At 33.4% G+C, this 15,104-nt stretch overlaps 1 protein-coding gene across 2 annotated transcripts; it reads left to right on the top strand.

Annotated features, from left to right (window-relative positions):
* Positions 1-4,153: 4,153 nt before the first annotated feature.
* Positions 4,154-12,539, top strand: LOC107898897 (brefeldin A-inhibited guanine nucleotide-exchange protein 1). 2 transcript variants are annotated; one of them, XM_016824467.2, is made up of 11 exons: positions 4,154-5,347; positions 6,070-6,387; positions 6,932-7,265; positions 7,489-7,914; positions 8,186-8,478; positions 8,915-9,188; positions 9,463-9,932; positions 10,109-10,430; positions 10,515-10,875; positions 10,966-11,648; positions 11,745-12,539. In XM_016824467.2, the coding sequence occupies exons 1-11, from the start codon at positions 4,311-4,313 to the stop codon at positions 12,351-12,353; spliced, it is 5,127 nt and encodes a 1,708-aa protein (XP_016679956.2). In that variant the 5' UTR covers positions 4,154-4,310; the 3' UTR covers positions 12,354-12,539. The 2 variants fall into 2 exon arrangements, with proteins under 2 accessions (XP_016679956.2, XP_040967519.1); XM_041111585.1 differs by lacking the exon at positions 4,154-5,347 and having other exon boundaries at positions 6,922-7,265.
* The last annotated feature ends 2,565 nt before the right edge of the window (positions 12,540-15,104 follow it).

Here is a 15,104-nt window from a genome sequence, read left to right as displayed (position 1 = left end):
TCCCTCTCCCTGATGCAGCACCATTAATGTTGAATTTAAGGAAACCAGACTGCGGAGGGTGCCATCTTTTGGATCATCTAGCAAGCTTCTTACAAATAGGAGATTGAATAAGAAGAGGGAAGTGTAAAATGTCATCGAATGAGGCCTTAAGAGTCAGGCCACTTAGCTTTGAACCACCAAGCAACCCTAGCATATATAATATCAATAACTAGAACCCTATTCCATATTTTGTTATTGAAGATCATCTTTCTGTGAGACCAAATGGACCAAACAACATCAAAGAATAGCATAGAGCATATCTTGTTGCAACACTTAGGGTTAATACCACAAATCCATGCCATGAAAAACATATCACAGGATTGTTTGGGACCAACCGCAGGATCTCCCATAACGAAGCACAATGCTGCCAAATAGCCCAACACTCAAGACAACTAAAAAACAAGTGATTTGTTCTCTTCCTCTGAACCACACAATGGGCAGTAGCAAGTGTTGGATGGGATAATAATCAATAACACGAGTCATATGCTTTGTAGTTGCCACTTTGATGAATTCTCTGCATCAAAAACTCATGAAATTGGTTATAAACTATGGATCCAACATTGCAGTTAAGACTATAGCAACATGATCTGTAGATTTTTACTATAATGAAATTGCTCGTGGTTGCTACATAATGATTTTGCATTATAAAAATTGAGTCTTGACTAGATCATGTCACCCCAGGAGAGCATCTAAGAGTCTTACAATCAGCCTAGATAACTTGATCCAGTATCCTATTCACATTATCGTTGTAGCTATGGTTCAACTTCTTTACCCACTACTCTCTATGAATTATCTTTGATTTGGTGCTGATTTTCGAGTAATGCTACGATAATATGTTTTTAAAATTTTGTGTTCAGTTCTTCGAATCTTAGATTACATTTCGTAATAGGATTACGGGAATGTAAGATTACGAATGGAATGCGAGATTAACTTGTTTAGTTCATTTGGTTAGGATGTAAGATCAAGTGTTTAGTTGACGGAATGTGAAATTACTTAAAGATATTTTTTACTCAATTATATATCCTCGTTATAGAATTTGTTTTTTTTAATAAGTTTAGTTCCTTCAATATTTTCTAGTCTTAATTTCCATAGAATTATAATAAATTTTTATATTGTACTTTTTATTACAATATATATGTTAATAAGTATTATATGATGCCAAAATAAATTTATAAATCATAAATATAGTAATGCATGAAACCATAATTAATATATTAATAAATAAATTATTATGGTCCAAATTTTAAGGTGAACTGTAATGAGATTGTACTATATATTATGACATTTTGATACAAATCCGAAAAATGAAATTACAAAATAACTAAAATATTAACAATCAAAATATCGTAATCTTATTCCACAATATATCATCATGGGTAGACCTGATGAGTTTGACCCAATGTAAAATTTTAGGCTCATTTTCTAGGCTCGAGCCTGGTTTGAAAAATGGTTCTAAAATTCTGTTTAAGTCCATCCTAGATAAAAATACTAAACCGAGCTTAGCTTGATCCGCTCGTATTAAAATTTTTATAAAAAACAAAATTAAAAAAATATAATACATTAAATATACTTAAAAACATCAAAATAAATATTTCCCAACAAATTGAAAATACATTAAAAAAAGTTTTTATATATACTTAAATAACACTAAAATAGTTATAACTTAGCAAATAAATACCTCTAAAATAGTAGCAAAATTAACAATAAAACATGAGTTATACAATATCAAAATAATAATGATAAAATAGTAGTAATATAATTGCAAATGGCAGCAAAACAGCAACAAAAAAGAAAGTTTAGGCTGATTCGGGCATAACTAGGTTTGAACTAAAAAATCCTATCCGAGGCTCAATCCATTTATAAAACGAGTCTTATTTTTTATCTAAGTCCCTTTTTATACTTGACTATGATTAGGTCTACTCGTGAGCTATATCAAACCTTGTTTAGTATTGCTTAAAAAAGACACTTTTGGCTAAAAAAGCATTTTTGGAAAAAAAAAAGTGCTAAACGAGTTGCTTTTGGCTGAAATTTTTGACTTTTTAAAAGCACTTTTGGTGCTTAATTACTTTTTTACCCCTCCAACATGGTACTTTTCATTTTTTATTGGTGCTTAATTATAAATATGTTAAAATCATTAATTAAAAATAAAAAAATATTTTTTAAAATAATACAAACGTGTTAATATCCAATTACAAATATTTAATTATTTAAAATATAATTTATATATTCTAATAAATTATTATAAATATTTAATATTTATTGCTTAAAAATTTTTAAAATTTATATTTAATATAGTAAAATATTAACAACTTATAATAAATTATTTTTTATATTCTTACTAAAATATAATAACATTAATTAATTTGAACATTGTTTAAATACATTATACAATAAATAGACATTTTATTTATGAAAAATATTTTTTAACAGTAATAATGAACTCTTAAATCTTAAATTAAAATTAAACAAAACTTTTAAAAATATTTTTTCTCTGTATTTTTTAAAAACACTTCTCAAAATTAATATTAAATAAATTAAAAAGCTAGGGACATATAATAGTTGAAGTTAAGTAACCGTTGAGTAGAAGTACAACAATGGCAATGGACCCTCAGTTGAGCTAATCTCGCCAACATCACCTGCGTTGACCTCCACCTTTCTACTTTTCTTCGCTGCCATCCTTCCAAAACCTTTTCCACACCTCCTTTTTAATAAAACCGAATTTAATTTCTATTTTTTGTTTGTAAATATTTTTATGGCTTTATAAAACATTAATTTAATTTAGGGTAAATTTTAAAAATGTCAATTTTGTTTGCTTCAGATTACATTTTAGTCATTTACGTTATCGTTTTATCACGAAGTGGTCATTCCACAGTTAAACTTCGTTACCTGCTTAGCTGCAGTCCTACGTGGCAGTCTTACGTGACAGTCCAAATGGGTTTTAAATACCAACTTAGATGTCCAAATGCTAGGATGAAAATAGGTTTTTAATTAAATAAAATTAATTTAGACTGTCACGTAGAATATCAAAGTTGGCATTTAAAACCCATTTGAACTTTTACGTAGAATTGCATTTAGAAAGTTAACGGTAAAGTGACCACTATATAACAAAATGATAAAGTAAGTAACTAAAACATAATATTTTAAACATAAGTGACTAAAATGTAATCTAAAGTAAAGAAAAGTGACTATTTTTATAATTTATCCTTGAGAAAAAAGAAAAATTATATAAATCAAACATATGTTATGAAATATTTATAATGTTTATTATTAAATTAATATTTAATTCAATTTCACAGTTTCAATCAATTGAATGAAAAATAGAAGTCACGTGTGACAATTAAAAGGGACTAAAAACAACAAAAAAAAATATTAAAATAGATTTATCTCATTCTTAATGTTCACGTGACACTAAGACAGTAAAATTAATTAACGCAAATTAAGAAAAAGGGCTAATATATTATTTAGTATCTGTTTTTGGTTTTAATGTTTAATTTGGTACTTGAGTTTGATTTTAGTGTTCACTTTAATTTTTGGCTTTTCTCAATTTGATACTGAATCAATTTGGTATCTGAGTTTTTTCTTTGATTCAATTAAAACATTGATAAGTGTTTTTGTTATGTGTCCCCTAGGAGAGGGGAATCGAGTATTTATAAGATACAATTACTGTTTATTGAAATGATGTCTTAAGTAGGCTTCGTGTATGCCAACATGTATACCGCTCTAGACTTAACAAGTGTTTATTGTATTACGCATTTGACTTCACATCTTTTGCCTTGCAAACACCCAATAACATGTATGCGAACTTGGCTTGCAAGCTTTCCCCACTAGCCCTTAATATCTCTACCTTCCTCTGCATCTACTCGGGTTGTGGGTCAATAGTTTGGGGTTATGTTTGGGTTTCGAGTCGATAATGAAAAATACCATAACAGTGGTGCTTTTTAGAATTGATTATTTTTACTAGAAAACACATGTCAAATAATTATTGGACTACATGATGCTTTTATTTTAGGTATCAATTTGAATATTAAAATCAAACTCAGGTACCAATTTGAAGTAAAAAATTTAAGTACTAAATTGAATATTAAAGCTAAACTCAGGTATGGAATGACAAATTAAGTCGAAAATTAAGCTTTTAGGAAGAACACAAGCATAAGCAGATCTCGATTGATACTAATTTCCAAAGTATTTCAAATTCTCATGACTTCGCATTGATTTCAACCAAACACAGACATCGCATTTCACGGATCTGAAAAACCCTAAGAAGGACTTTGATGTCAGCTTCCCAAACACTCGGCGGCCCGTCGCGGTGCGGCCGCGTGCTTGGCCCATCTCTCGACAAGATCATCAAAAATGCCGCCTGGCGGAAACACTTTCACCTTGTTTCCTCATGCAAATCCGTTCTAGACAAGCTTGAGACTCTCCCCGACACCGCCTTACCTGATCCGTCTTCTCCTTTGCTCGGCCTTTCCTCTTCCGACGCCGACTTCGTTCTCAATCCTATCCTACTCGCTCTCGACTCCAATTATGCCAAAGTCGCCGATCCCGCCCTCGAATGTGTCTTCAAATTGTTCTCTGCCGGCGTTGTTCGCGGCGAGATCGACGGAAAAAACTCCGATTCGATCATGTACAAGATTGTCGATAGTGTATGCAAAGTCGGCGGCATTGGCGAGGAATCAGTCGAGCTCGCTGTGCTTCGAGCTTTACTTTCCGCCGTTCGATGTCCCTGTGTTTTGATCCGTGGGGATTGCTTGCTTCAGGTAGTTAGAACTTTGTACAACATATATTTAGGTGGATTAAATGGAACCAATCAGATCTGTGCTAAGTCCGTTTTAGCTCAAATTATGCTCATCATATTCGCCCGTGCTGACGAAGACTCCATGGATGTTTCTATTACAACAGTGTCAGTTAGTGAGCTTTTAGAGTTTACTGATAAGAACTTAAATGAAGGGAATTCAATCTATTTTTGTCAGAATTTCGTTAGTGAGGTTATGAGTGCTAGTGAAGGGGTACCAGATTTGAAGCTTTCGCAGCCTGTTCCAGTGTCGCAAAATGGTGAGTCTAAGGACGAGGGGGAGGAAATTGGGTCGGAAAAGATGAAGGACGAGGTGGAATTGTGTCCTGGTGGGATTAGTAGTAAAATTAGGGAGGATGGGTTTATTGTTTTTAAGAATTTGTGCAAGTTATCAATGAAATTTTCATCCCAGGAGAATCCTGATGATCAGGTTCTTTTGAGAGGGAAGACATTATCTTTGGAACTTCTCAAGGTTATTATGGATAATGGGGGTTCAATTTGGTGCTCAAATGAGAGGCAAGTTGTTCTATGTTATTCCTTGATATATGCATTTATTGTTAATATAATTAGTTAACAAGGTTGCTTGCATGTTGTTATATTACTTTAGGCACTATCTTCGATAGTTATTAGATTTTTCATTAGTAGTTGGTCTACTAGTAATATTTTTGTTGTTTTAAGAACTTTAAAGTGGTAATGAGTCTTTAGATTTTGGGTGTTTGCTAACCTAATCCTGATGTCAGTGTTATATGATTCAGTAAATTATAAGTTTTGTTTGGGGCGGAGGTTGGGAGGGTAGGTAATTGAAGTTTAATTTCTACAGCCAGATAAAGCATAAAAAGGCATTTAGGTTCATATTCTGAAAATGGACGGTCTTGAGCCTCCAAATATGAGGGAAAATTTAGAAAACACTGAACAAACCTGTTAGACATGTAGCTGGTTCAAATAGTCATCCCCAGTTCTTGGCATGGTGACTCCCAAAATAACCATTTGCTTTCAAATTCTGTCATACTTGATGGATTTTACATGAATTATCTGAAGAATCATTTTTTAGCTAGTATTTATTTGAAACAAAATGAAAATGCTCCAAAAACATTATTAGTGTTTTTTATATGATTTATTTTTTTTTCTTGCAAGTTTTGAATGTCATGTAGCATATACAATAAATAGCTCGCTTGTTTTCTTGTGATCTTCTGTTAAGTTTGTTCTAATCTTCTTATATCATGTGGTACATCATGCAGGTTTCTTAATGCAATTAAGCAATTTCTCTGCTTATCATTGTTAAAAAACAGTGCATTGTCAGTGATGTCCATTTTCCAGCTCCAGTGTTCTATTTTTATGAGCTTGTTGACAAAATATAGATCAGGGCTGAAAGCTGAAATTGGAATATTCTTTCCCATGCTAATCCTACGAGTTCTAGAGAATGTTCTCCAGCCAAGTTTTGTACAGAAAATGACCGTCCTTAATATGTTGGAAAAGATTGCTGGAGATTCACAGATTATCATTGATATATTTGTGAACTACGACTGTGATGTGGATTCACCTAATATATTTGAAAGGTATCTCTTTTCCTAATAATTGTTCTTGCAAATGTTTAACATGAGTGCTGGTCTCTTGTCATCTTGTGTGTTTGTCATGCCAAATTTTCAATTGAACTATCCAGCAAATCATATGTGAAATCCTATATGAAACTGAAACATGTTCTCAAATTTTTGCTTAGGAAGGTAGTTCAATATAGGAATTCACTTGAACACCAGTTTTTGGCTAATGTTCTCAGAGCATGCTTTTTGCTTCCTTTCTAATGTAGTTCTTTTAAGTTCTCATTCTTTGTTATTTCTTAATATTGTACTTCAATAAAATGGCTCTTTTTATCAAATCATATGGTGAAATCATTTATGAATTTGATACCTTTTCTCAAATTTTACAAAAGGATTGTTCGTCAACTTAGGAATTAACTGAAACACCAGTCATCTCATGATGTTCTCAGAGCTGGCTTTATCTCATTTTCTAATGTATTTTTTTAATTTCTCGTTCTTTTATTTCTTAGATGCACACTTTAGTAAAATGTATTAAAGCTCTTATAATCCCATCAGATATTTGCAGGATTGTCAATGGCCTTCTGAAAACTGCTCTAGGGCCACCACCGGGTTCAACCACAACTTTGTCTGCAGTCCAGGATATTACTTTCCGGCATGAATCAGTGAAGTGCTTAGTTGGCATCATCAAGTCAATGGGATCTTGGATGGACCAACAGCTGAAGATAGGTGATTCTGATTTGCCTAGTGGCTCTGAGAGTGAAACTTCAGCTGAGAGCCATTTAACCCCAAGTGCAGAAGATGGAGTTGTCCTTGATTATGAATTAAATCTGGAATTAAATTCCGAATTGTCAGATTCTGCTACTCTTGAGCAACGCCGGGCTTACAAGATTGAACTCCAGGTTAGTTATTGAAGTGGGGATAGAGCATGAATGTATCTTCATGTCGTAGTTATTTAGTTAATAATTTTTAAGAGAGGGTTGCCTTGATATATCATGATAATTTTCCATATTTCTACTGGCTTTTGTTCTTTCATGTGTTTTTATGTAGCTTCATTATATATTTAGTTCTCTCCTTTCCTTCACAAGCTTGGTTTTAGTGACAGCTTTACTGGGTTACATGCAGAAAGGAGTCCAATTGTTTAACAAGAAGCCATCCAAAGGCATCGAGTTTCTTATAAAAACCAAAAAAGTTGGCAAGTCTCCTGAGGAAGTGGCTTCTTTTCTTAAGAAAAACACTGCTGGGCTGAATGAAACCATGATTGGTGATTATTTGGGTGAGAGGGAGGAATTTGCTTTGAGAGTCATGCATGCCTACGTAGATTCCTTTAATTTCAAATCTATAGATTTTGGTGAAGCAATAAGGTTCTTCCTAAGTGGCTTCAGGTTGCCAGGAGAGGCACAGAAAATTGACCGCATCATGGAAAAGTTTGCTGAGCGCTATTGTAAATGCAATCCAAACTCATTTACTAGTGCAGATACTGCCTATGTACTGGCATACTCTGTCATAATGCTCAACACTGATGCCCATAATAGCATGGTCAAAGATAAGGTTTGTTTATGAAATATGTTGTTTCTTTAGCATGCCACTTAATTGTGGCCTTTTGCTTCACTTGCTTGCTTATGTATGTACTTGTTTTTTAGAGAACCTTAATGATCTATTGTGGGGCTCGTAAGCCACTCTGATGCTTTAAATTCTACCGACAAAAATATGGAATTTTGCTTGTACTCTCGCGAATTATGTTTTTAGTTTTACATAAGATAAGTTTACAGTAGATTTGATTCTGTTGTTATTTCTATTATATATTTGCTTCTGTATTCAGATGACTAAGTCTGATTTCATCCGAAACAACCGAGGAATAGATGATGGCAAGGATTTACCTGAGGAGTATCTTGGTGCTCTTTATGATCAGATTGTGAAAAATGAAATTAAGATAAATGCTGATTCTTCTGTTCCTCAAAGCAAGCAGGCGAACGGCTTAAATAAGTTATTGGGTTTAGATGGAATACTCAATCTCGTCAGTTGGAAGCAAACTGAAGAAAAGCCATTGGGTGCGAATGGGCTTCTTATTAGACATATCCAAGAGCAGTTTAAGGCAAAGTTGGGAAAATCAGAGTAAGTTCTAGTCTAATGCATTTACAAGGTTTTCTATTTCCGAAATGAGTGGTGGGGAAGGAATAGTATAAGTTTGGCATCTCTATGGGTCAGATATCAGTTACGTCTTGAATCTTAGTCACAGTTTGATAGTTTTAACCATGTATGCTTCCTTCATGCCATTTATCTGTGAGCTTAAGATGAATTTTTCACATGTTCTTCCATATGGTTGCCATGGCTTGTGATATGTTGGTTGGAAAATGAAGTCATTTGATATTTAATTGATAACAACACATTATTAAACAAAGAGGATTCTTTTCTTCTACCTTCCTCTATTCTCTCCATCCTGCTTTTGTATTAAATTGATCTTTATTCTTTTATCATCCCAAAGTTTCCCCAAAGACCAACTGCGTAATGTTTGTTAATGATAGTCTTTTTCCCTCATTTGCTGTTGCAGGTCTGTTTATCATGCTGTTTCAGATATAGCAATCTTGAGGTTTATGGTGGAGGTCTGCTGGGGACCCATGCTGGCTGCATTTAGTGTCTCACTTGACCAGAGTGATGATAGACTCACTACCACTCAGTGCATACTGGGCTTTCGATATGCTGTGCATGTAACTGCAGTAATGGGTTTGCAGACGCAGAGAGATGCTTTTGTCACATCTGTGGCGAAATTCACTTTTCTCCATTGTGCTGCAGATATGAAACAAAAGAATGTTGATGCTGTAAAGGTAAGTAATGGTTTTGCACATAACAACAAAGAGCGGAATCTTCCCCCTGGATTTCTTATATGCTATATCGTGGGAAGAATTAGAATTGCTGCAGCTGAATGCTTGCACATGCATCCTCCCACCACAAATGCCAGAAAATCTGTTTGTTCTGCATTATACTTTTTGATGCTTTTTGCTTCCTTTTTCTTGGGATTTGCTTCGATATGGTACAAGTTTCTTTCTGTTATGTGTTCTTCTTTATATCTCACTTGTTGAAACATTTACCTTTTTACAGGCAATAATATCTATAGCCATTGAAGATGGTAACCATCTTCAGGAAGCCTGGGAGCATATATTGACATGCCTGTCCAGAATTGAGCATTTGCAACTGTTGGGAGAAGGTGCAACGACTGATGCATCCTTTTTATCTGTGTCTAACACTGAACAATCTCTGATGAAAAAAGGAACTCTCCAGAATCCAGCTGTGATGGCAGTTGTCCTAGGGGGTTCATATGATAGCACCACTGTTGGAGTTAATAGTTCAAGACTTGTAACTCCGGAGCAGATCAACCACTTCATTGCAAACTTGAATTTATTGGACCAGATAGGAAATTTCGAGTTGAACCATGTTTTTGCACATAGCCAAAGGTTAAACAGTGAAGCAATAGTGGCATTTGTGAAAGCCCTCTGCAAAGTTTCTATGTCAGAATTGCAGTCTCCAACAGACCCTCGTGTTTTTAGCCTCATAAAACTAGTTGAAATTGCGTAAGATTCTGATCTTTTTCTTTTAGAAAATTTCCTGTACTTCCATCTCCAACAGATCCTCAAGTTTTTAGCCTCATCGATCAATTTGTCATTGCTATCTCCAGCAGCTCTCTATCTCTCTCCCTCCTCCTTTATGCGCCTATGGAAAGTACTTATTCTGGAATGTTATATTGCAGGCATTACAATATGAACCGTATCAGATTAGTTTGGTCTCGAATGTGGAATGTTCTTTCCGATTTCTTTGTTTCAGTTGGATTGTCTGAGAATTTATCTGTAGCAATTTTTGTGATGGATTCATTGCGGCAGCTTGCTATGAAGTTCTTAGAACGTGAGGAATTGGCAAACTATAATTTTCAGAATCGATTTTTGAGGCCATTTGTGATTATCATGCAGAAAAGCAACTCTGCAGAAATAAGGGAATTAATAGTTCGATGCATTTCCCAGATGGTCCTTAGCCGTGTCACTAATGTGAAATCTGGATGGAAAAGCGTTTTTATGGTATGATAAGTCTCATGTGAGTTTTAAGTTGTCATGCAAACTTTGATAACCTTTCATTTCACAAAACTCTTTTCTTTCTCTCAGGTGTTCACAGCTGCTGCTGCTGATGAGCGGAAGAATATTGTCTTATTGGCTTTTGAGACAATGGAAAAAATAGTGCGAGAATACTTTCCTCATATAACTGAGACGGATGCGACCGTTTTTACTGATTGCGTAAGATGCCTCATCAAGTTCACAAATAGCAGGTTTAACAATGATGCTAGCCTCAATGCTATTGCATTTCTCCGGTTTTGTGCCGTCAAACTTGCTGAGGGTGGATTTGTTTGCACTAATAAGAGCTCAGATGATGGTTCATCTGTTTCAAGTATAAATAAGGATGATTCAGATGTAAAAGGTTTCGCTTATATAGACGATCATGGATCATATTGGCTTCCTTTGCTAACAGGTAACCTGCTAGTTTAGTTTCTTGAGAATCCTATAGCCTCATTGACACTGTTATGCAATACAGATGAATGATTGTCTCTTGTTGGTACAGGTTTATCAAAACTAACATCTGACTCAAGATTAGATATCCGAAAGAGTTCAGTGGAAGTGCTTTTCAACATCCTGAAGGATCACGGTCATCTTTTCTCACGAGTATTCTGGGTTGGCATTTTTAATTCTGTTGTTCTCCCCATATTTAATGGTGTATGTGGAAGGAGAGATATGCCTGTAAAAGATGAGCAAAATTCACAGACTTTAAGATGTTCTCATCATGATGGAAGTACATGGGACACTGAAACTTCCACGGTGGCAGCACAGTGTCTAGTGGATCTATATATTGGTTTTTACAGTGTATTGAGGCCCCAGCTATCAAATGTGTTATCAGTACTGACAGGATACTTGAGAAGCTCAATACAGGGTCCGGCAAGCACTGGGGTTGTGGCAATGTTCCGTTTGATAGGAGAATTAGGAAGCAGACTCTCAGAAGACGAATGGCGAGAAATCTGTCTGGCTATAAAAGAAGCAGCCATATCAATGTTCCCAGGGTTTATGAAGCTTTTGAGAACCATGGATGACATCGAGGTGCCTGAAAATTCTCCATCCCGTTCTAGTACTGAAGCAAGTACTGATCATGGATTTACCGATCATGAGCTTGAGGACGTTAATCTGCAAACTGCGGGTTACGTGGTTTCAAAAATGAAGAGTCATATTGCCATACAGCTGCTCATTATGCAGGTCCTTCCATTATATTCTCGTACTCAAATAATGCTTCGATATGATGCCATTGGAACATACAAAACAATCATAATTGTTGTCTTTTCATTATTTCAGGTTATAATTGACATGTACAAAACAAATCTACAATTCTTGTCAGCTGCCAACATCAACATCATTGTCGACATAGTGTCTTCCGTTGCATCCCATGCTCAGGAACTGAACTCTGAGACTACCCTGCGGAAGAAAATACAGAAAGCGTGTTCAATCTTAGAGCTCTCGGATCCTCCTTTGGTTCACTTCGAAAATGAGGCTTATCAAAATTACCTCAATTTCCTCCAAGATTTAATCAAAAACAATCCATCTGATGTCGAGAAGATGAACCTAGAATCACAACTCGTGGCAGTGTGTGAAAAAATATTGCAGATATACCTCAACTGTACCATCAACCAGAATACGGTACAGATATCAGTTAACGAGCCAACGTCCCGTTGGGTACTGCCGTTGGGTTCAGCCAAAAGGGAAGAATTGGCAGCAAGAACATTTTTACTTGTGTCAGCATTGAAGACATTGAGTGGTTTGGAGAAGGATCGCTTTAGAAAATACATTGCAAGTTTCTTTCATCTGTTAGTCGCTCTGATACGGTGCGAGCATAGCTCCAGCGAAGTTCAACGTGTTCTAAGCGACTTATTCCAGTCATCTATAGGTCCAATAATAAAGCAATAACACCTGCAAATACATATATATGTATATGTATACATATATGTCATCATTATATAACAGTTTTTGTACCATATTCTGAATTTTGCCTTCTCTTTTTGAATTTTTTTTTTCAAAAGAAGATGAGTGTATAATGTTAAATTTACATCCTGGTTATATGTATTGTTCAAATTGGAAGTTTCCCTTATGGTATCTATTTTTGTAGCATATTATTAGTTCCTTCATGAATTTAATTGTCATTTTTAAAATGGCTGGCTTAGCAGTGGCAGTAGCCGCGGAGCTAGTGAAAGACGTTGACTTTTGAAGGTCTGTCTCATTCGATTTAAAATTGGACCTGCAATCTTTTGTAGTGTTTTCTCTCAACCGTTTTCATTAATTTTTTTTGTTTGGTTGAAATCAAGCTATCCATCACCTATAGCAATGACTAATTCTCTAGTTACGAGTGTTTTTTGAAGAGATAAATGATTGGTTATGAATTGTGTTTTATTTTCATGAATAAAGATCAAACTTTCGACCACATAATTAAAAGCTAAAATGAGTAACCACCTCGTCACACTATTAATCATACATATATATATTTTTAATTTAAACTAATATTTGTATAAATAATTTATTAATACACTATTGTTTATCTATACTGTGAGTAGCATTATATATAAGCGATTTATTTAAAAACAAACTTATCCACTAAAATATTTTCTTCTTCTTCTTTTTTTATCTATAATAGTAAAGGTAAACTATTAAAATAGTTTCTTTTGTTTCTTTCTGGTTACATTTTAGTCATTTATATTTAAAATGTTACATTTTCGTCACTTACGTTATCATGTTGTAACATTTTAGTCACTGAGTGTTAATTGCGATTAACGGTGTAACGGTAAGCTGATGTAGCACATTAAATCATCATTTTAAATGAAAATTTGAAGTTAAATTATACAATTGGCCCTATATTTTTTTGTTTTGAGCAATTTTTTTCTTTTACATTAAAAGAGATGGATAAGAGAGAAAAATAGAGAGAAAAGCAGAAGAGAATAGAAAAGAAAAAAAGAAAAAGTTAAATGAACATAAAAGAAAAAAATTACTCAAAATAAAAAAATATGGTGACTAATTGTACAATTTAATCAAAATTTTTTGATTAAAATGATGATTTAACGTGCCATGTCAGCTTACTGTTACACCATTAACAACAATTATTGGCTCAATGACTAAAATGTTACACCACATTAACGTAAGTGACTAAAATATAACATTTCAAATATAAATGACTAAAATGTAACTTGAGGGAAATAAAATTGACTATTTTAATAGTTTACCCTAATAATAAATATCTGAACAGAAAATCATTACTTATTTTATGTTTAATTTGTTAATATATAATTATTAAAATTTACACAAAAATAATTTTAAATAACTATTGCTAATTAAAAATTCTAATTTTCATGGGTGGTATGAATTCTAGTGTTGGTAATAAATTCCCATAGCATCATACTTTTAACCTCTCCAAAGTGTCGGTGCACTGAAGAGCACTGTACTCGCAAACTTTCATCCCCCAATTCTGAAAAGAGCCTAAGTTCGCTTCTTAGGTCATTGAAGAGCATTGAAGAATGGAAGTTCGGTAGAAATCAATGACACCGAAAAGCCTAAGCCATAAATTAATTTAGGGTTATAAAATTCGAACTATCCGATAAATTTTGTACTGATTTACTTCAAATGAAGTGATTTTTTTTATTTAAAAAGTGAATGTAAAGTTAGCTAGAGTGAATTTTTTCTTTTAGATAATGGATATGGATCAGTTACGATAATTGCTTATTTTGTCCCGACCCATTTCATTATATAAAATTATTATTTTATCCTTATATGTATAAATTATTAAAAGGATAAAAAATTTAATAACCTAATATAGAAAGAAATTGTATGTTTTATGTTTACATATTTATTAAAGATTTATTTTTAAATATTTACTTGACTTTTAAAAGATTAAAAAAATAAGTAGTAAAAATTAAATTGAAGCAGAGCAGAATGAGGTAAGATGGAGATGAATACATCTAATACCCATAGAATTGATAGTGATATTTAATCTTATACATTCGTAAAGAAGTGAAACTGATGATAAAATAGAGTGTGCCAATTATGAAATGATAATGGATTTAACAATATCCGTTACCATCCTTAAATCAAACATGATAGAGCTAATGTGAATAACAATGGTACTTGGACTAATTGCCTAAAAAGAACCTCTATATGCTGGAGTATTTTACTACCATGCACTTGTTTTTCAAAGCTAAAGCTAATGGATTTCACTTTTTAGAGATTTCAATATTAATGATATATCAAACTCTTCAATAAAAAAAATTTTAATTCGATTTAAAAAAAAATTATTTTGGTATCTAATTTTTTTATTCTAATTAAGTATTTGAAAAATTAAAATATTATAGATTTTAGTCTAAAATATAACCGTGCATGAGAGCCTAGGTTTGATCCCAAATAACTCTATTCCCCTCTCTCGATTATAAAAAAATGATTTTACCCGACATTTGTTTTTATTATATTATTTCATAAAACATTTTTGTTAAAATTGTTTTGTAAAAACATATTATTTTTTGGAAAATTCTTATTCTATTCTCCTCTCTCAACTCACTCATGAGAAACCAACTTCATCTTTCTCCCAAATGTTTATGGTTTTCAAACCCATTTGAACAACAAATGGTATGCTTTTTACATGGCTGGGTGACACCGATGGCATGAGGCCGTCGTAGATGA

This window comes from Gossypium hirsutum, chromosome A04, assembly GCF_007990345.1.
Source record: "Gossypium hirsutum isolate 1008001.06 chromosome A04, Gossypium_hirsutum_v2.1, whole genome shotgun sequence".
In the NCBI taxonomy this organism is placed as follows: domain Eukaryota; kingdom Viridiplantae; phylum Streptophyta; class Magnoliopsida; order Malvales; family Malvaceae; genus Gossypium; species Gossypium hirsutum.
The sequence above is the reverse complement of the archived record's forward strand: the minus strand, read 5'-3'. Positions and strand labels throughout refer to the sequence as shown.